General features: G+C 37.5%; 2 protein-coding genes across 3 annotated transcripts in view; one reads left to right on the top strand and one right to left on the bottom strand.

Annotated features, from left to right (window-relative positions):
• LOC127641218 (E3 ubiquitin-protein ligase RNF123) overlaps window positions 1-23935 on the bottom strand; it is a 161338-nt gene that overhangs the window by 48503 nt on the left and 88900 nt on the right. The window lies entirely within an intron of this gene.
• Window positions 2992-23356, top strand: LOC127641217 (amphoterin-induced protein 3-like). Of its 2 annotated transcripts, XM_052124041.1 has the most exons (3): window positions 2992-3860; window positions 4035-5451; window positions 22879-23356. In XM_052124041.1, the coding sequence occupies exons 2-3, from the start codon at window positions 4153-4155 to the stop codon at window positions 22954-22956; spliced, it is 1377 nt and encodes a 458-aa protein (XP_051980001.1). In that variant the 5' UTR covers window positions 2992-3860; window positions 4035-4152; the 3' UTR covers window positions 22957-23356. The 2 variants fall into 2 exon arrangements, with proteins under 2 accessions (XP_051980001.1, XP_051980000.1); XM_052124040.1 differs by lacking the exon at window positions 22879-23356 and having other exon boundaries at window positions 4035-6459.

Raw genomic sequence — 23935 nt, 5'->3', positions numbered from 1 at the left:
CTTACTTAAAGGAATAGTTCAACCAAAAATTACATTAATCTCATCATTTACTCACCCTCATGCCATCCCAGATGTGTACGACTTCCCTTATTCTGCTGAACACAAAGATTTTTAGAAGAATATCTCAGCTCTGTAGGTCCATACAATGCAAGTGAATGGTAGCCAGACCTTCCTAGCTCCAAAAAGCATAGACAGTCAGCATAAAATTTATCCAAACGACTCCAGTTGTTAAAGCAATGTCTAATAAAGGGATACAGTCATTTTAGGTGAGAAACAGATAAACAAAAGTCCTTTTTCCACTATAAATTTTCATTTCTGATCACTTTCCAATGCATGAGAGGACAGAGATCACACAGCCTCTCACGTGAAAAAAGTGTTGGCATGTTCATGCGAGTACTGACGCGACTGCGATACAACTGGAAGTCCATCTCAGTTTAGCTTTTTGAAACCATTTCAAAGAAGGATTCACTAATTAATTTGGTTTTGGATTTACTGGTTCTGAAAAAAGTTTTGAGTGTGAAAAGCCCAAAAATGCCCCAGAGTTGAAGAGGTTAATAACGTATAATTTTAACTTTGCTACAGACACTGTGCTAAAGCTTGAATGTGATTTAGTAGTTTTCTGGAAGCAGATGGAAATATCATGCTGAAGGGAGTGTGGTAAACATGTCAGCAGGGACACCATTATAAGCAGTTTGACGCTTTACTGGTTTTTGGGTCAGAGTTATCAAAAGGTGCCAAGCAACTTCTGGCTCAAATTGATGGTCAAATATGTCTGGAAACACTAACTAACACTAAAACTAAGCTATTAGCCTCAGGGTTCCTCTTCCGGTCTCCCTGCTTGTATCCTTCACTTCCAGAGAATGATTTTGAAAAATGAGCAAGATATAGTCCAGGAAACCAATTATCCGGAACAATGTCATATCGGAGGACTGTTGACACTGAACAACTTTTAATTTGTCTTTGCTAAACAATGGAGTCTCATAATATAAACATTATTCTTATGTTTTACTTTTGATGTTGGGGTTGAATATAACCTGGACATCTTATTAACAAGTTTGATGAGATTAAGCCCAAATACTCAATGAAAGATTTCACCTGTGGATTGCCAAAAAAAACTGCTTAAAATGCAGCTTTCGGTAGTTTAACTTTTTAACTGGTTAAGACAAGGAATAAATTGGTTGTGTATTATAAGGACCCAGAGACATCTGTGTGGGAGTGCTCGAATACCTTTGGTAGTGTCTCACAGCAGTGGATCAGAAGATAATGCTCCCTGACAGTGGTCAAAGCCTATGTAACAATGACCAAGGGGCAGAGACAGTTTACACAGACACTAACACACACACATACAAAGAAAGTCTGCACTACAAACCATAACAGAACTCCACAAGCACACAAAAAACTAATTCAAGTACACAGATACACCCACAAGCTTTTAAACACAGTGAAATTCACAAAGTCTGTGTTGATTTTGCTATGATTTCACTAAAGGTATTAGACAAATCAGATAATGGAACAAACACACCCACAAAATTAGTGCTGAACGCAATTTTCCCAGCACACAGCTTGAAGTCCGGTGCCATGATATGAAGGATCCAGCTGACTGATGTAATCTGGCATATTTTACTGGGATTGGACAGCATTCTACAACTGCGATCCAGACACCTGAAAAGGCTCTTTAAAATGCCAACAGTATGTTAGGCTGTACTACACATTTACATATAATGTTCTGCTCCATCATTTGATGAATTACTTCAGCCATGATCACAGAAGAATCCATTACACACACAAACATGCCTTTGAAATCAAATTTGGTTTATACCTTCTTTGTGTGGGTGGTAATAGTGTCATATTAAGTGACAATTACTCAATTGAAATACTTAATGAACAGTACTATACCAGTCGTGGTTTGTGAATAAGACTTAAATCCGCCTACTGTGTACAAAATGGCCCCTTTGTTTAATGAAATTGAGTAATGGCATAGTAAACATAAAAACAGCACTGTCCTCACAATGAATGTAAACGTTCTTAAAATTCTGAAAATGTATCTCATCCATACATACAAACCAAGCTACAGATATTGGAATTTCTGGTCATTAGTGTCACCAAATGGAATTGCAAAAAAGTGGCTGCTTCCAAATAGGTTTCTCAGACAATACCCCTGCCATTATTAGAACAAACTGTTGTTCCCACCCCAAATGTATGCCACTGGCTGATCCAAAAGTTTTCATATAAAAAAATAAAAATAAAATAAACAAAGCAATGTTTTGAAACCATCACAGAGCTACTGTGTTTAAACTCTTCAGGAAGGCCACTTAGACATGGCTTACTTGTAGCTGTCTCTTCAAAATAAGCCAGGATAGAATAAAAGTACCTCATACTAATCACAAAGGTGCTTTGTGTAATATTTTGATGTTTACAAGCATAAATTAGTAAATGAGCGCTTTCACATAATACAGTTTTTATCTTGAATAATGACAATATTATAATATCATAATAAATGTGTTTTTTTAAATGGTTTATAAAAGAACCATTACAATACTCAAGATGAAAATGTAATTATGAGAGGTCACAATCACATAAAAGGCAACAACAACAAAAAGCAGTAAAGAAACATCTTTAAGATCTATAAGAATCCTCTGGGATTCACCCTGTTCACATTGATATGCACTTCCACCCAGGCAATTAAGGGCTTATTCAGATCACCATTAAAAGGCATTGGTTAATGGCATATTAAAAGCCAAGCGGAGTGAATATAACCTGTCAAAGAGGTGGCTACGAAGGGAAATAAATAATTGGAAAAACACAAGGGATGAAAAAACAGCACCACCAGGGGAGACACTGGCAAACACTTCCCTTTCATAAACTCAGATTTCAACCAATCAGTACTCAGAAGAACCCCTCTCTTCAGAGTGCCCCTCCTTCGAAACTACATGCCTGTCTGTTTATAGAGCACACAGAGAGAGATAGAGAATGAGAACGAGAGAGAGGGAGTGCTATACACACTCGGTCTGCAAGAGAGACACACAGAGAAGATAGGAGGGAGACCTGTAAAACAGAAAGCAAATCAGAAGAAAGGAAAGAGAGGAGGATAGAGAAACAAGACGGATGTTAAGATGAAAAAAAAAAGAGCAAACTGGATCTGAGGAGTAACAAACGCAGCTTTAAGATACTAATCTTTGTTTGTGCTTTCATCTTTTTTCCAGTTTATCCAGATGCCACATGGATACTGGAAGCTTAAGAGGCAGCTGGACGAGAGAATTTAGTAGCCCTAACCAAGCAACGTGGATTGCAATCCATGCTACAAGCTGAACTAAATAATTAGACAAAATCTGTAACTAAAATTCATGGCCTACTTTCTCCTGTTTCTGAAGCAACAGTGATATAAAACCTGCACCGTATCCCTATCTTATGGTTAAAACAAACAACAGATTGCTTTAAGAGGGAATTTGTGGTCCAGTGCTCATGTGACACGCTGTGCGCCTGCTGTTCAACTGAGGGCAAGATTATACTAACTGAAGTGGACAGGATGCTGACTTTCTCAAAAACCATCCTCAAGCCTGCAGCAGTGAGCCAACTCTAAAATCTCTTCTGCCCTATCTCAAATATCACGCCCGCAAGAAAACTTGGACCGTTAAAAGGATGGTGCACAGAAGGTTGGGATTAGCCTTGGGAATGGGGCATAAACAACTTCTCTCCCTTGACTGACTCATGAAACCTCTCCATCACTCTCTTCCTGAGGATGGACTGAAATCTGGAGCAGCACTCTGAATCTATGAGCCACAAAGTTTGAGTGCTGCAGTCACCCAAACAAGAGTTATGAAGCAAGACATTCAAGGAAGTTTGGAGTAACCGTTTTCAAGGTAAGTTTAAAATTTCACTAAATAATAATAATAGTCATCTCTTAGATCCACACTTTTGCCTTAGGCTGACAGGACAGAGCCAAGAAAGCAAATAATTAATCAAATATTAATCAAGGGACGTGCTGTATTAAAATAGCTGATGTCTTTTTGTTCTCTCTTCTCACTATCCATTAGATTTGTAAAGACAGGAAGACCTAACCAAGGCACCAGCTTCGAATCAACGGCGTGTGAACTTCTATCCCTGTGAAACTCTGGCTGCTCTGTTTACACACAGAATCATTCTGACAGCACAATGCTGTGTGCTCAGGGTGTGGCCGCATCCCTAATGCTGAGCACTTTCCTCCTTCAGCTAGCCAGGGCGAATCTCCCTTCTGGCTGCCTGATTGCATCCGACATCCTGAGCTGCAGCAACCTCGGCCTCAACCAAGTTCCATTAGAGTTACCTATAATGGTGGCAACCTTGGACTTTAACCACAACCTTCTTGAACGTCTAGAGGAGGGCTGCTTTGCTGGCCTACCCAATCTTGACACCTTACGGCTGGCACACAATCTGCTGAGCAGTATCACTCCAGGAACCTTCCGGAATACAAGTAGCATTCACCATCTGGACCTTTCCTCTAATCAGTTGAATGTTATAGAGCAACACTACTTTCAAGAGTTAGTAGGAGTTAAAGAGTTGCTCCTTTACAATAACCGTATTGTAAGGGTGGAAAGCAAAGCCCTGAGCCATTTGAGTAACCTACGGAAAGCCTACCTGAGCCATAACAGGCTGACTGACTTCCCTTTCTTTTCCATTCAGGAACATTCCAGTCTCATTACCTTGGACCTAAGCTCGAACCGCATGCCCAACCTTCCTGTTGAGGACATTGGAGCTTTACAGGAATCAATACAGCAAGGGTTGTTCCTGCACAACAATACCCTAATTTGTGAGTGCTCCATGTACAGCATGTTTAAACAGTGGGAGCAGCGAGGCTTTACCTCAGTGAGAGACTTCCGAGAGGACTATATCTGCTTGCTTTATGGCAAGCGGCGTGCTTCAGTGCGGTTTCTCCAGCATGTGCGATTTTTTGAGAACTGCACAATAAAACCACAACTGGAGACAGAAAGTCTGAGAGCAGACATGGGGGATTCAGTGCTGCTGGATTGTAAAACATCACTGAAGGGAAAGCATCTTGCCTACCTGTGGGTGTCCCCACATAAGGAATATATCGCCCCTCCTGGTAATAACAACACACTGCGAATGTATGCAAATGGAACTTTGGAAATCCTGGCAGCCCAAGTGGAGGACTCTGGGGTGTACTTGTGCATGGCTCTGAACCATCAAGAGTCACGCAATGAGACTCGGGAAGTGAATGTAACTGTGGTAATTCAACATGAGGTGGAGGAGCCTTTCAATACTGGCTTTACAACCCTTCTGGGCTGCGTTGTCAGCCTGGTTCTGGTCCTAATGTACCTCTACTTGACACCTTGCCACTGCTGGTGCCGCAAGCAGCCACCACCAGGGACACCAAGCCCTGCAAATGAATGCAGCGCCCAGTCATCTATCCTGACGCCCACACCACCTGCCACCACAGAGGGTCCCGGCCACAAGGTCAGTAACAACAAACATGTGGTCTTTCTGGAACCCATCAAGGAGGCACAGAATGGGAGGCCACGGGCAGCAATGGCCCATGAGCACCCCAAGCTGGCGGTAACGCAGAGCGATGCAGACTCTGTCACCTCCGTCTTCTCAGACAACACTATTGTGCCATAGCGGCTGCTTAATGTTATCCCAACGACCTGCTCGAATGAGAGCGTTGGTCCTTCGACGTGGCAGTCTGCAACTGCACAGCTTCTCAGGACAGATTAGGGAGAGGGTGTTGCAAGCCAAAGGCAGGGAACAGAACAGAGCAGGAAAGAAAAGCACACATAATCAGATAGAAGATATAAAAACGCAACAGGCAAAAAGATGGAGCCGAGTGCTCCCATGAATCAGCTTTATGGCTTTACTGACCACAACAGTACAAGAGTAAAATATTTGGCTTGAAATGACAAGGGTATAATGCTTTCCCTTTACCACTGCTTGAGCCTTGATAGAATCACAGCTATGAATGCCTTGTCTAGAGCATATAACCCAATGAATACGGCACAAACCCTTGTTATTACTCTAGAAATAGCATGATTGATAAGAAGGAGAATGACAAATGCAAACTGAATTTCCATTTTTTTCCAGATACTTCCTTTAGAATGTTGATATTTTTTTTTAAACTTAACTGTATGTCCTTTGTATCAATGTTTTTCCTCATTGGCATTTTGGTTAATAGTTAGTATTAGTACTTAATTCAAAGGGGCTGTGCAGTATTTTGGTGACAAAAAAATTATCCAGAAAACATAGGGGAATTGTTCAGATGGTGGAAGTTGTTTTACAAAAAAAATGTCACTGTCTGAACAGATGTGGAGACTGCACAGAGGTCACATCTCATCCATAATAACATTTGAATGAAATGGAATCAGTGAAAATTGTTGATGTGCTGAAGTACATTCACCCTACCTAAGCATACTATGTTTCCTCTTTTCACACCTCCCTTCCCTTTCACTAATCCTTTATCAGCCTCTTAATAAATCCTTTTGCTTCGACCCCAGAGGTAAATGTCTTTTTATTGTTTTGATAGTAATATTAAGTCTTTAATGTGTGTTCTACAGTAACTGCTTTTGTATTCAAGTGCAAATGTATAACAGTGTGTGCAAAATGACTCTGCCAAAAGCTGCTGACTACCAAAGCCTGACATAAGTTGTGAGATATTTTTGCAAAAAAAAATAATTTATGTTTAGTCATGATATATATAATGTTTTTTGGATTATTTCTGGTGGGGAACAAACAATCATTTAAGCACACAAGTCAGGGGTTATGTTAACTGAAAGTTATCCATCAAATCATTTACCAATTTTTTAAACATTGACGGATAATTCCAAATGCTATCCGTCATTTTGACATAAAAAAGAAACAAGAAAATAACAGTACCAGTGTATCTGTGTGCCCCTGTTTATTCTGTGGTATTAAGATGCATATTAACAGGCACCATTGCTATTTTCTCCTGGTAATATGCATCTCAATTGCCCAATTGTGTTCGGTTTTCGAGGAGAGGGTCTCTTATTTTATGACTGCATACTGTATCTCAATCATTGCATCAGTTTCTTAATGCATGACAATTGAGCGTAAAAAAGTATGAATTTAGCCCTAGAACTTAGTACCTATAAAATAAAAACAAGTATGATGAATAAAATTAGATCTTGACTGAAATTGTATAAATCAGTTCCTCAAATTGACGGATAAAGATTATTTCCTAGCACAACCTCTGAAAATGATGCCACGCACAAACACCAACAAAACACCATTTAACATTGCATTTCCACAGTTATTGTAATTGAATACAAACCAATGCATTAACAACACCTCAAAGCAATGCCATGCAATTGACAGAAATGTGATTAACGCAACAAGTCTTAATATTTAAAGAATTTCTCAAAATAACATCTATTATACCAGGCATTTTGCACAACAGCACCACATCTGGTGCTAATATAGAGATGCCACTGCTCAGCACAAACCACTGACTGAAACCAATGCCAAACAAATGCTAATCTTTCATTGCTGGTACCTTAGTCAAGTGAAGGAAGTGATACAGAATTTTTTTTTTTTTAAGTAACTAAACTTACTAAATGCCACAAAACTCAATTTTGTTATTTCATGGGGTCATGGTGAAAATGAAAACAGAGTTTTACAATAGTACAATACCTTTGATCCGAAGCCCACCTTCCCCCAGAATAAATGCATATGAATTATTGTGCTCCTTCTGCTTTATGAATCACAGCTGTACTAGTGTCACTAAAATCACCACCACTATATTCATCATCATCATCATCATCACCACCATTATGCTTTTTTGTGTCGTGAGTCTAACCATATCTGCATGGACACACATTCAGCTATCTTGCTTTCACCTAACCTGGAGAAGGGAAGAGTGGGGTAAGATGTGCCACACTCTTAAGTTAGGAAATTGTGCACATGGTAAACTGAAATATCAAAGCAAACTTACCAAAGCCTTAAAATAAATACAGAAACCTTAGTGAACTGCCAATGTATTAATAGCTATATAATGATTTGGATAAAGATTAGCAAGATATTCCTTTTATTAAATATAATTCCCATAATGGTAGCTGTGTGGTCAAGTGTGTCTTATGCTTTTGGGTAATCTTTTCATCCAATAGTGATAGTAATCTTTGCCTACAAATGCAAGACATACTATTACAATTACAAAAACTATTACCAGACACCCTGAAATAAAATTTGGCATCTTAGTTTTACCACTCATCTCTCCTGGCCAACAGTGCAAGTAAAAGGTGGCCCAGCTTACCTCATTCTCCCCTATTCCAAACAATTTGAAGGTTTGGGATGCCTTATATTATCCACATGCTCAAACTATAGAATAATTTTCACCGCCCTGGATGCATGCTTTTCTGGGTCCATCTGAGTTTGTATGTTTTGTATTCATGCTGTATGAAGCTGCTTTTAGGGGACAAGCAATGGGGTGCAGTGTGTGGTCCACCTCATTAGTGTATTATTTATCACTCTGGATCAGTACTGTCACACAACAATACGTTAAAACTGTGACGGCACAAAAAGCACAGGAAAAACTTCACATAAGCTGGGACCTTGTGTGAAAGAGCCTTTTCTACAGTTTATGCAATGATGAGTGCATTTACAATGTGTACTACACACACTCACTAGAGAAGGCCCTAATTTTTCAGATCAGATTACTAAGGCCACATCTATGAAATAAGCAATCTTTCATCTCTGAAAGTCTTTAGGTTTTCTTCCAATGGGGAAAAAGACAATAATATGCATTATTATGGAGCCTGTGTCTATAAGGGAGGACATCAGTTTCCGTTGCAGGTAAATGTACAATGAGTGAAGGGTAATCCTATGACCAGACCATCTGCTGAGCTTTAGGGCTGCTATGAAAGATTTTTCTTCCACATGCACCATACTGAGCTTCAGATGCCTGTGTGGGAAGACCAATATGGGCTTATGTCTGAGCCACAACCAGTAAAGAATCATGATATATTTTTTAGTGACATTATTTTCATGACAGTTTACTGCAATGTGGAAATATCTCATTTAATTATATAAAGTATAAATTATTTAAATTGTAATGTAAATTTGTGAAGTACAATTATACATCAAGTAATGATAAGTACATCTTTTGGATGACAGTTTTTGCAGAACAGTTTGGGGGGCTTAATTGTCATGTGAATGTCATAATGCAAAAACAATTATGATAACATAGGATATATATATATATATATATATATATATATATATATATATATATATATATATATATATATATATATTTATATATTTATTTTGTGTGTTTAGAACATATATTTATATATACATAAATGGTCAATTGTTTGGTATAATATTTTAAAGACAACTTATCAAAGTTTTTAATTATATAGATTAGGATAAATTATAAGACTCTCAGTCTAAGAAACAGCTGAAAAATTAATCAAATTTAAAAAAGCCACATTTCATTTTCTGTTTTTCTAATTTAACATATATATATATATATCTCAGGGTGTAAATAAGGTAGTTCCAAAAAACTGCTTTTGTTTTGTTCCAAATCATGACAGCATGACCTGTAGCTAAGTAATTTTTTTTTTTGGCTGATCCAACAAATCAATCAAAATGTATAACATTACAAAAATTATTTATCCTAGTGTCCAAAAACGTCTCCAAGTGTCCAAAAACCTCTCCAAACAAATAAAGCATAATAACTGTACATAAGAACTAATTACATAAATGACTAAAAGGTATGCTCTCTCTCCAAAGCATGCAGGTAAGAGTAACAAGATCTCATTCAGTTCAATTCTGTGTCATTTGAGCCATCATTGCGTCTGTGTTATGTACTTGGCGCCATCTCCTGGTGGCCATATATAATTAGAGTGAACAAGCCTCTCTGCCCATATTTGGATGACTTTCACCTTTGTTTGCAGCGATCTGAATCCTAATTTGATTGTTTTAATGTTCCATGGCGCTGGGCAACATAAAACAAAGAAGTTTTATTGAAGAAGTCATCTGATCCAGGAAAGCTAACATGTTTTTAGCCAGATAGCACACTATATGCTATCTAATGATCTATGCATCCAATTACATTGTGAGTAAGCTCGTTTTAATAGGTATTCCCTCCTCTAAGGAATGTGTGATATTTGATGTTTCCGATAATTTTTCGTGAAGATATAAGTGAAAACGTGGCTTATAAGCAACACATGTTTACATGTAACATGTATGCCAAAGACATGCACTTATCTATTATTCGCTATATTTTTGTCTGCGAGTAAAACAAAATAGATTTTTACCGATTACAATATATGTTTAGTATTGTTCATACTGCCTACATGCATCATAAAGTACAGCTTCTAATCTTTAAAACGATAACTATTTTGTGTTGGTAAAGACTGTAGTTATTATTATTATTTTGAAAAAAAATAGTGACCCGTATTAAAATGACATTTTAGTATGAAACTACAGCATACATCTCTATGAACTCCTAGACACTGAGAACTACTAGACATTGAGCACATAGTTGGTAATTTTTTTAATAATTTGGATGTCAAACAATTAATTCAGGTATCCAAACAGTTTTTAAAAGAAAAGGAAAAAGGCGTTTGTGTGAATATGTTATATTTGTGTGTCATCGAGTTAATTTGGACCTGGTTTAAACAGACTTAGACAGCTTAGTAATGCAAGCTCATGTAAATATCCTTTCAGACAATATGCACTTTAATGCAAAAAGGCCTCGAGTATTCCAGCATGAATATAAACAGACATGCTGCTTTAGTCTCTCATAATACAATCACATCAGCTCTGCTTTCTTTTTTTTTCCATCATTAGAGCTCAGCAGGAGAAAGCCAACAGTTTTGCCCAACAGCCTGTGAACATGTAAATGAGGGATGTGTAATTGATTAGATTGACTCTTTTCCTCAACATTTTAAGTAGAACTGGATGCTTTCAAAAAAATGTAATCTGATCTTGCAAACGTGTGAAAATGTAAATAAGTTAAGCTTATTTAACTTGGTAAAACAGCGTATATGAGCTGTAAACTTCGCAAATACGACGAATGGCAAACCGACAATTGAGCTAGACAATTCTAGTCAATAGAATTGCATACACAGCATACAACTCTCATTATTTTGTTGAAATTTGCTCCACACTTAGTTTATGAAATTTGCTCCACACTTAGTTTTTTCCTTCTTAAAATTGTGTTTTTATATTGTTTTATCCAAAAAAATATATATATATGCTTATCTCATTTCATAAATGCATGTTAAATAAATAAAAATAACAGTTAAGTCAACAGCCCTGAGACAAAATCCATGAGACAAACGATAGATAAATCACCCTGCCTGGTATACAGCATCACTCAGTCCCTGCTGTTCTGACCCATCCATTTCTAAAGTATTCATCATTGCTTGACAACAGTGCTTCGATTACCAGCAAAGAGTTCCATTTAAGAACTTTCATCAGTCAAGAAAATTTACAGTCATTCTGATTAACGTTTCAAGCCAGACAACACATTCAGAGCAAAAGCTCGCCCCCTACTAACCCTGCCTGGACAGATTTAGTAGTAATCTGCATCTGAGATTAATCTTACAATGGGGTTGTTTTTAACTAAACAAGTTTTTATTTGGTTTGTTTTGCTGCATTTTATATTAAAAAAAAATTATTAGCATAATATTACACACCTTTAAAATATATTTAACTCAAAGTACAAACAAGAACTGGTTCTTATTCAACTGCTTAAATACAAATGAATTCTGACAGAATGATTTCACAACATGTGTTCAGTTTTGCTGACAGTTCTGAAACATCTACATTCTTCCATCGATGCAAATGGAATCATTTAATAAACTGTGCAATTTGTGCAATAGTGGCAACTTTAAACTTTGTTGTCATCTTCTTAGTGGTCAACTATGCAGGAAATCCACAATCAACCTTCAAGCACAGGATTCATTCGTAAATGCAACTTTCCATTGTATACGGATGCCTCAATGACAAACTAAATTAAAAGTATGGGTTTCAATATGCACTGGCAAGAAAAAAAGTTTGTGAACCCTTTGAAATTAGCTTACAACACACAAACAAATACAATCTTTAATGTCTTTATTGAACAAATCCCATAAAACATTCTCAGTGCTTTGGAAAAAGTAAGTGAACCCCTTGGCTTATAATGTCAACAAAAGATAATTAGAGTCCGATGTTGGCAAACCTTGACTTAAAAAAGCACTTAAACATTTTTAATTTTCTTTTCACAAGAAGCATCTGCTGGCATAGACCATGCCTAGCAAAAAAACAGATCCAAGAAGCCCTACGGTCAAGAATTGTTGCATTGCACAAAGGTGGAAAAGGTTACACAGTTATCTTGAAGAGCTTAAATATTCATCGTCCACAGTTAGACAAACTGTCTATAAATGGAGACGATTTAGTACTGTTGGTTCTCTCTCTAGAAGTGGCTGTCCAGCCAAGACGACTCAAAGAGCACACTGCAGAATGCTCAATGAGGTAAAAAAAGAACCTTAGAGTGACAGCTAAAGACTTGAAGGAATCATTGGAACTGGTTAAGACCTCTGTTCATGAGTCTAATATACGGAAAACATTAAACAGGCATTATGTCCATGGCAGGACACCATGAAGGAAGTGGCTGCTTTTCAACAAAAACACAGTTGTGCTCTTGAAGCTTGCCAAAGACCACCTTGAAATTCCACAACACTACTGGGAAAATATTTTGAGGACTGATGAAACTGAAGTTGAATTGTTTGGGAAGAACACGCAGCACTACGTATGGCGTAAAAAGGGCACCGAATACCAACATGAAAACATCATCCCAACGGTGAAGTACAGTGTAGGGAGAATCATGATTTGGGGCTCATTTGCTGATTCAGGGTCTTTTTCCATCAGAGGGAAAATTAATTTCCAAGTTTATTAAGAAACCCTACAGGATGTCAGGGTGCCTGTGCACCAGCTAAAACTCAGTAGAAGTTGGGTGAATCAGCAGGAAAAGGACTCTAATCAAAGTTATTCCACTACAGAATAGCTTAATAAAAATACACCTTTTGGAGTGGCCCATTCAGAGCCCAGATCTTAACCCAACAGAGATGCTGTGGAATAACCTCAAGGGAGGCATTCACACCAGACATCCTAAGAATATGGCTGAGCTGAAGCAGTTCTGTAAGGTAGAATAGTCCAGAATTCCTGCTGAACATTGTGCAGGTCTCATCCGCAGCTACCGGAAATGCTTGTTTGAGGTTAATGCTGCCAAAAGAGGATTGACCAGTTATTAAATCCAAGGGTTCACTTACTTTTTCCATGACACTGTGAATGTTTAATGGGATGTGTTCAATAAAGACTTGAAATATTATAATTGTTTGTGTGTTGTTAGATGAAGCACACTGTGTTATACTTGTGACTTTGATGAAGATTCACATCCTACGACCAATTAATGCAGAAAACCATCTACTTGCCACTGTAAATAACAAAGACAGCAAAGTTTCTAGATGCAATACATGTAAACAGATAATACCTTTCTTTGTATTTTGCAAGTATATTGTACAATAAAATGCTATCTCTGATTTGTAATAACATTTTCTGTGGAAACCTGAAATGATCGTATAATTTGATAACAGACTGCTGGGCACAGTAAATGCAATAAGAATGGTTTTCCAAACATTGCCAATTCTTTCTTCATTGGAATCGTTAATTAGAACGGTAATCTTTGAATAAGAATAATTAAATTTCCATCCCAAAATGGAAAAGAAAGCTAGCATACACAAAGAGGTTGGACTAAAGGTCTGACAGTCCTCTTTAAAAATATATATGACATGTCTCTGACTTCTTTGAACAACACAAAAATCTAAATCAGTACCCTAAAAAAAATGTATTAAACATGCTAAAGAAAGGATTTCACATTTGTATTCTTCACACAAAATTCTGTCAACTATCAATGAGGTGGAATTAGGGCATTGGCCTTGATTCATAGATGACTTCTGTAATCGATACACACAAAGAGGAAAAAGCCATTAGGGACTAGGTCAAAGTAACAGAGATTCTTGAAGATTAGACTTCTCAAATGCATTCAATGCAACTATTAAAATACATTCACACACATAGTGAGAAACATTATCAAGATTCACAAGACCAAAAACAATTATATTAATGCTGAGGGATATCGCCTACAAATATGGGTGCAGTTACTGTATTATAACTGCAATACTTGCAACTTTCAGCAGCCTTGGTTCTGTAACTATTTTTTCCCCATTAATTTTCTTCAAAACAATTCTTGAAGCCTCTAACAATGCTTTGAACAAAACTACCTAGCTCTGAGATGATTTACAGCATAAACTTTGATTGAAGCAAAAGGTATTTGAAAACAAGAATAAAAGGACTGTGTACTTTATTGGGCAAATTAACTACTCATCCCATGAAGCTCTGCCAGATACTTAAAAGAATCATAAATACTGGTACAATTTTAAATGAACATATGTTACTGACTATAAATGCTATACAGTTTATTTCAAGTTTATTCCAAAATATTCAAGTATATAACTCTAAAATGTTTCTCAGTGCATTATGGGAATGGGTGGTCAACTGGAAGCTCTTTTGAAGCTTTCTATTCTAACAGCAAGTAGTCTAATTGGTCGATCTCTCTTCAGGATCATGGATTGTGTAGTACTTCACAGGGAGTTTAACAATTAAACAATTTTATGAAAGCTTAAATCACACAGACTTACAGCCTCTAATGATACCTAACAACCTCACAGTTCATGGTAGGTCTGTTTCTAAAGGTTTATACACGAATCACTAAAGATAAGATAAAAATCTATAGAGAATATTAATAGGACGTATACCTCAAGAACCCAGGTAGACAAGTGTGCGCATATTCACGTCAGACTGATCGCACTGAATTCGACAACAGTAGGTCGAAAGTTTTGCTGCTATAATCGGTCCGTTCTTAACAAAATTTGAATTACTGCCCCCAGTGTCGGAAGCTGGAAGTGTTGTTGAACATATGAGTATGTGTATGCTCTAGTTTCCAATGAAAAGAGTGGCATCAAAAACCACTTGTTGTATTTTAGTTGGAAATTACATGATACAGTCAACCATATCCCCTAACTAACCCAAAACTTAAAAAGGCCCCAGCACACTCACAGAGAAGTTCTTCATTGTTCTGCACTAAGAGCCAAAAAGAAGTCTGAAACAGCTGAGCAACAACATACTGTTTGCAAACATTCAGACACTACTCACACCACTGGGAGAGCCATTTAGGAGCATTTAAATATGAGATCAATAAAAACCACTAAGGATTTAAAGTAATATAGAGTATAAGCATTAGAAAATCTGTTATTTGTCTTGTTTACATTCTGAATTCATGACGCTAAAGTGCCAACACGTTAAAAGTGGCCATAATATGCACCGGTTACACTGTTAATGTAATTTATGACAACACTGATACTACTGCATAGATTGGTATAAAAAAAACAAACAAACGAATGATGATAGGCATACCTTACTCTGGGCTAGGGCTGTCACAATTATGAAATTTGGCTGATGATTAATTGCAATTATGACGATTAACTATCTGTTTTAGAGCTCTTGCGATTATGACAATTATGATGATTAATTGCCATACAAATTGTCATGCTTTTGTCATAGGTGTATGCTGCGTTTATGAACACACAACGACAAATAACATTTGTAATTAAACTATCGTTAAATTAAAGTGAAACCGGACCGCTTTGCATTCACTAAAATCCTTGTTTCTACTTTCGGGGGTTTGGCATGAACCTCTGAAGACGACGCGTACATCACAGCACTTAAAGTTTGGTTCAGAAGCAGCATGTCAAACAACAGATTGAATGGGCACGTAAGCGTAGTTGAGTAGATTTGATTCTTATTAAAGACTAATTAAAAAAAATATTGAATGACATGGTCTTAAAATGTTTTCAATGCGAACATTCATACAGATGTAGGTATATTTGTTACACACATTAGTTCTTCGATTTCGTATGAAGTGTGCAGGGGCCTTTACCCAAATCCTAATTGTCAGTGGAGTAAAATTGTAATTTTTAAGTGAAAATGCAACCTCCGAATCACAATTGTCTATGTGAACACAATCAATTACTGGTTTGCATAGGACAAGAAGCCGTGTCTCAGAGGATGCTTGCACAACACGCTATCAGTAGCGCCATAAGGAAAGTTGTACACATTTGAATTCATGCAAAAATGGGGATGGCGCTTGTGAGAAATTCTGTTGAATGGGATTGATTTGAGGGTATATGAACATTTATCAATTTCCAATGTGATCATGATGCTTTGTGTCTGATTCGGCCACATACACAGACCTAAGGCATGACTTCGTCTTCATTTTTTGGGATGGGTTTCGATATCGTTACAAGAAGTACTCCCTCTGTTAGTTGTGTGTGTCCATATCCATTTTGACACTCTAAACCTAAAAGGATGTTTAGGCACAACCTGAAGTTAATTAGCAGACATTGTTAATGAGCGCTCTGAGCTGAGTGTTAGTCGCTCTGCTGGTATTTGATGAAGCCATCCAGGGCAGGCTTAAGATGACTTACCGTTATTAGTGCTATACAGAGCACCAATTCCATTTGACATAACGTTCAAGACCATTACCATATTAGTACAGCTAACATACAGATTGAAAATAAATCTCATGAGTCACAAAATATTTAGATGTTTGGAGGTATAAACACCTGACAACTGTTTCTTTTATTTTTGAAAAGATAAATTATGCTAAAAAGAATTATAGTATACAGGGGCAGCACTAAACCTCAACAGCACAACAGATGTTTGGAAAAGTCCGTTCTTGATGCATTGCAGACAAAAGTACAGGTGCTGGCATGTCATGGTTCAACAATTCCAATTTCAAAGGGTACGGGCAAGAAATGAGAGGTTATGAATTATGTTCTCAACACTTTCTCCCAAGTCCTAAAAGAGCCATCGCTGAAACAAAGCAGGAGAAACATCCTAATTTTTATCCTTAGGTCTGACATATAAGAAACCTGTAAACATTAACAGATGACTGCTCACATTTACACATCAACAATGAAACTTGGCCCATCTAGTCATTATGAAACTATAAGAAGGAAGTAGGAATGGTAAATGGTCTGCAACTTATATAGCGCCTTTTTAATCTTAGCGGTATTCAAAGCGCTTTACACTGTGACACATTCACCCATTCACACACCAATGGCGGCAGAGCTGCCATGCAAGGCGCTAGCCTGCCATTGGGAGCAACTTGGGGTTCAGTGTCTTGCCCAAGGACACTTCGGCGTGTGGAGTCGTGTGGGCCGGGATTTGAACCCACTCTACCAACTGAGATACAGCTGCCCCAGGATGTGCAAGCATCCTCAGAGACACGGCTTCTTGTCCTATGCAAACCAGTAAGTGATTGTGTTCACATAGACAATGATGATTCGGAGGTTGCATTTTCTCTTAAAAATTACATGGATTACAAGGATACTTGTTATTATTCCAAAATATGCAAATATTTTACACTTATGGTCATGAGTTCACCACACATTGTGCAATTTTTGTGTAGCACCTACACTCTGCATATCCTTCAGAAGGATCCCAACTTTAAGAGTTGGAAAGTTAATTTTTAGCAAAAATCCTAATCATTATAATCCCACCTCAACAGTTTAAGCAGTGCATTTTAACTTTATTTTTAAAATGCAAAAAGACTTTTATTCAAGGATGAGGCAACATAAACTATAAACGGGACCTAACAGCAATTCTAAAGTGATTTTAAGTGGATGCATGAAGCGAATTCCCTGCAGGTTCACACTGGTGTCATAGCAGAATAACCACAGGTGTAGTTCAGTACATTAACATTTGATAACCAGAAAGTGTCTAAATACTTTGTTTAATTGGAAAGCGTACAACTCTTGATTTATCATCTCAGACCTAAAAAAAGTAAAAATAATTGTGAAATGTTTTGATCGATAAGTTTGGTTGAGCAATCCTTTAAAATAAACACTTATACTTTGATGCTTTGTTATGCATCAACATATAGACATTTCTAAGTATGCATACATTTTATATACACTGATGAGCCAAAACATTGTGACTACTCTGAGATAAAGCACATAACGTTGATCATCTCCTAACAAGGCCACATGTCAAGGACTGTAGATAAGATGGTAAGCAAACAATCAGTTCTCATAGTCAATCTGTTGAAAATGGGCAGGAGGAAAGACCTGAGGGATTTTGACAAGGGCCAAATTGTAATGGCTAGTTGACTGGGTCAGAGCATCTCTGAAACGGCAAGGCTTGTGGGGTGCTCCAGATTAGCAGTGGGGAAAACCTACTGACAATGGTCCGAGGAGGGACAAATCACAAACCGGTGTCAGGGTTTTGGGCTCCCAAGGCTCATCGATGCGTGAGGCAACGAAGGCTATCCCATCTGGTTCGAGCCGACAGGAGCTTGAACTAAGTAACAGAAAATTGCAATGCCCCCCCCCGGGTATATATTTCAAATCAAAGCATCCCAAAGAGGTTTATGAACCATAGCATTTGCTGCCTTATGGAAAGTTAACATGCCCAGGCAGAATTATGCATTTTCCATTTATTAAGAATAGGCCTATTGCAGGCAGTGACGGAGATTATTTTTGTTCGACTTTAATGTGATTTTATCTTTTGAAGATCAATGTTTTGTGCCATTTCGGCTCATAGCTTACTGCACTTTATTCCCTGCTAATATGAGATTGTGTTTGACGCATCCGTGGCAATAAATGTTCTTTATTCCTGACTTGACAAATAACACAATAACTGTTTTGTGAACTCTTGCGGTTAACCAAATTTTACAAAAGTTTACTGTGCACATATTTAGGGTATTAGGCATCTTTCACTTTGTCATTAAACATTAAATGCATGCAGGACATAAACATTTTAAAGTCATCCATACTGTTGCACGAATTCTGTCGCTTTACAGCCAGGGTAAACTGCACTTTATCTTTGTGTTTGAAAGCATTTTGTGAATCAAAGGCTGTTCTCTGTAGTTCTTCAAATAAACACACTGCACCTGTGAGATGCAGAATCCCTGAGCATGCACTCGAATACCTGTGCTTGTGCTGCTGTCATCCAACACGCATTCGGCCGAACAACTGGTACTTCTCATAAAGCTGACTTTAACATGGATTTATTATAGACATCTAAAAAAATTAATTATTATAATAATTTATTTAGAGCTCGGGTACCTTTGGGTTTATAGGCCCCTGGGCAATGGCCCAATCGGCCTGGTGGTTGATCAGTCCTTGCGTGTGCTGTTTACCTTGGGAAGTGATGGCACAAGGATGCACTGTGGTAAGACAACAAGCCGGTGGAGGGAGTGTGATGTTTTGGGAAATGTTCTGCTGGTCTGGCCAGACATGTGGACGTCAATTTGAAACGTGCCACCTACCTAAACATCATTGCAGACCAGGTACACCCCTTCATGGCAATGTTATTCCCTGACAGCAGTGGCCTCTTTCAGCAGGATAATGCGCCCTGCCACACTGCACACATTGTTCTGGAATGGTTTGAGGAAAATGATGAAGAGTTCAAGGTGTTGCTTTGGCCTCTAAATTCCCCAGATCTCAATCCGATTGAGCATCTGTGGGATGTGCTGGACCAACAAGTCCGATTCATGGCAGCTCTACCTCACAACTTACAGGACTTGAAGGATCTGTTGCTAATGTATTGGTGCCAGATACCACAGGACACCTTCAGGGGTCTTGTGGAGTCCATGCATCAGCAGGTTGGAGAACCAACAGCTTATTAGGCAGTTGGTCAAAATGGTTTGGCTCATCAGTGTATATCTTTTAGGGCCACTCTATGGTACACAACTGTGGTTGTTTTTCTCTTGCACTTCAGTTATATATAAAAAGACAAAAATTCTCTCACTAAGCAAATGCTCTAACTTGGGAGCAATTCTGCATCTCAAGGGCTCCATGTGGCTGCTTTCTTAATGGCTGCACTAAACCAGTACTTACAGATCTGGAACGTCGAGTCTCATGGAGCGGGGAATAATTGCAGAATGCTGGCACCTAAAAACACTAGTTTCGTATCGCCATAACTGTCCCCACAGTCTAATAACACCCTGCAAGGTCGATATCTATTATTTTTATGTCCTATAGGGTAAAATAAAAGTCAATTTTCAGAGCTTACACAATTGCATGCATTCATGAGACACTTCTTAGCTTGTGAGGAGGTGACATGTTCTTGCAGCTTTTCACAGGGACGTAAACTACGGCTGGGGTGAGTTGAGGATGCTCCGAATTGAACAGAGTGTGAAAATTGTTATGCCAAATAAAGGATTTTGCTTCCAGAGACGTGCAGAGTGAACGGAGGGGTTTAGCCACCTATTTTTGACTTGGCATAGCTTTGGAGAAATCCAAAACCCGTTTCAGCACAAACTGTGGGTACTTTCCTTGGACAAAGTACACTTTGATGTCCCAATGCTTTTTAAAAAAAGCATTAGAGGCAAAAATTCCATGTTTTTGTTGTGAGAAATATTAGATATGTTAGATAAACTTTTATGTATGAAGCTAGTCATAAAAACATCAAATCGCCCCTCTTAAAATAGTGATTTTGACCTTACCCACCTTAGAATGTTTGACCTCGACTATATGCAACAATTATAATCATACAACAATTACATAATTTTGACATAATTGGTTGATATTCCATACATTGTTTTATCTTTTTTAATAATTGATCATTTAAAAGCAAATACATTTTTATTACAAACAATCTCCAGAGTTTGACTCATCAACATTTTTTTAAGGTACAAGACATTCATTCATTCATTCATTCATTGACCATTTGTTGAAAAAGACCCTATTTTGAATCCTTTTAGTAGAACTTTCCTGTGGCTTTTCTTTCTGAATTACCTAAATATTTTCCGTAATACATCCATAACCAGTGTCTCAACTCAATTTGTCACCTCTATTTCATGACTGATTTGGGATGTGCTCTTTAGGGATGGGCAAATCGATCCTAGAGTATCTATACATTCGATACCGATGCTGTATCAAAAGGTATCGATCCTCACACAAAATTAATGATTCTAAATGATTATTTTGTTACTTTGTTTTTTCAATTAGGGATATATTTTATTTGGTTACCATAAACAATAATCATAAGCTTCAAAGTGAAATAAAAAGGATTAGGCTATTTTAGCAAATGCTTGTGCAGGATGGGAACCATTTCTTCTTCCGCTCATCTTAACATTCATGCTGAAAGACAAGCAGAAAAGCACTTGCACTGTCACAAGGCTCATTCAAACAAGAGGGAGCACTGCCTTGTAGAGGTAATGACAGAAAATGAGAGAAACAGCTTCTGGAGTAAATTCACGCAAAAATAACACATCTAAAGGTAACATTTCTTATGAGCTTGTGGGTAATTGTTGTTAATAAATAATTACATAAAATAGTTAACCATGATTTTACTAAAGTAATATTGTAGTGACCCTATTTTGGGTTTTTTTTAAGGGCTAAAACCATGGTTTTACAACAGTAATATTTAAGTAGTAACCATGGTTAATTGTGTGGTAACTGTGGTTTAAAAAAAATTTATACAAAAAAAAATTACATTTGTGAGCCTAAACAGAACATTTTTTGACTTAAATTTTGTCTACCCTTACAACAATTAACCATGGTTTCATTACAGTATCTATAGTTTAACCATGGTTCATTTTTGTAATGGTAAACAAAGTAAAAGTCAAGTAGTTTTCTGTTTAGGCACACAAATGTAAAAAATAAATATATAAATAATTATGCGAATAATGAAATAATATTTTAAAATACCAATTTTCTATTTAATAGAAGTATCGGTAGAAGTATCGGAAGCAACAATATTGGACTGGAAATTATATATATCGGATCAATATAAAAATAAGTGGTATCACCCATCCCTAGCGCTCTTATCATATCTGGACTATCAAGGATGTAATGAACAGAATTGTTCCACCTGCTCCATCTCGTTCTTTGATTTCAAAAATGTGTCTCGGCTGGTACGGAAGATACACATTGAAATCAAAAGGATTTAAATACATGTCTGTGCAGCTCTCTGAATCGCACATTGGCCATCACACTTCAAAAGGACGTTCATCTCGTCACTGATCCAGAGTAGTGAGGATGGCTCTGTCATTTGGATATTCTGCCAGAATTGGTCAGATGGGCGAAAATACACACATGCAAATGTATGAGAGTGTGACAGGGTTGTGATAATTTGTGTATAAGTGTCCTTCATTATAACCAAAACAAGTAGATGTCAAATTTATAAAGGCTCAGTTGTACCCTTTAGTGTTTGAATATTATCAAGGTTTAATGTGAAGAGTAATATCTGCTCTTAATGACTTTCAAACAAGTTTCATACACTTCCCCTTTTGTTTAGACAATCCAATTTGGGGCCCACCCTCAACTGACATCATTGGATGAGCCAGTGTTCTTAAATCAATATAACAGGTTTAAAGTCAATTTGGTGCCACTAATGACAGAAATTACACAGTGCACTTTTAAAAGGAACTGTTCACCCATTTTTCATTCCAAACCTGCAAGACTTGCGGTCTTCAGTGGAATACAAAAAGATACATTTTACAAAAAGGCCAGGCTATTCTTTTCCATTGAAATTGAAAGTGAATGGGAACAAAACCAAACCAAAACATGAAATCACCATAGAGAGATCCCATACATCTAATGCACTAGATAAGCTTGGTGTGTTCCACAAAAGAAATACAGGTTTGAAACAAAATGAAGCTCAGTAAATGATGACAGATCTTCTTTAGCAGGCCATATCAAATGGCAGAGACACAATATCAATAAAATCCTGATTAGATTGCTTTCGCCGGTGTTGAGTTCTCAATTCTAACTCTCGCTCACTCTCTTTTCTCTTTCTTATTTACTTTTTTCTCTTCAGATGTGTCAATGCACCCCAGCAGTCACCCTGCAGCCCCTTGTCCCTGACATATGGACCACACGTTCAACTCCACAATAATCTCTGTGGATAAGACAACAAACACATCTTGGGCTGTAATATCCAGTGCAGTTCCTGAAACCCATATCCAGAACCGTAACAAGCCATGCACCTACAGAGTTTTGGTTTTCTACAGTGTTTCTCCTTACGAAACACTAATTCACAAAACTCTGCCCATGCACTGTTTACCATCCAGGCAAAACAGAGATGCTGACAATTCAGTTTAAGACAACGTGTGGAGGTAATCATGTTTGTAAATGCCACATCTATATTTCTTTATTTCCTGTCTAAAGCAATAATGAATGAAACAACGTAGACTAGATTACAATATATGAATGCCTCTCTCTGCTCGAAGTGTTGAAATAACATTCTGAATGTGAAAGTGAGATATATCTAGAATGTTGCAATAAAGAATATCAATATATGCCCTACTAGGTGTGTATGTCTTATTTATGACACAAACAATACAGAAAGAAATATGCAGCAGGCATTCGAACTCTAACAAAGTGTCCTAACCAGATGAAACATGGTAAAGCAAAAAGAAGAATTCTGTGGTGGAAATGACGCTGATGGAAATGACTTCAATATTTTTTTTTATAACATCTCAGCTTTTTGTCCTCCTAAGGCTGATTTAATTGCAAAAATGTTATTATTCCTAAATACACACAATACTTTTTGCATAATTTGGCAAAATTACAGCTTGATTGGAAATGATGCACCCAATATAATAAACAAAGCAGTTTACACTGCAAGTGCTGAAAACTGTCTACGACCTTGTGAAATGTCAATGTCTTTTAAAAAAAAAAACATACTTTTGATTTCCCAAGCAACTCACACCCACCCTACAAATTAGTAGGCAACGGCCCACAGTTTGGGAAACTCTGCTCTTCATCTAAAAAAAATAGAGGCAGCAAACAAAAGTGAATCTGAAGGCAGGGCGTGTAAAGCGAGAGGTAGACACAACTGCACATGGCTTAGTCCACACAATCACTCGGCATTG

This window comes from Xyrauchen texanus, chromosome 50, assembly GCF_025860055.1.
Source record: "Xyrauchen texanus isolate HMW12.3.18 chromosome 50, RBS_HiC_50CHRs, whole genome shotgun sequence".
NCBI lineage: Eukaryota > Metazoa > Chordata > Actinopteri > Cypriniformes > Catostomidae > Xyrauchen > Xyrauchen texanus.
This window is presented reverse-complemented; position numbering and strand designations above follow the sequence as displayed.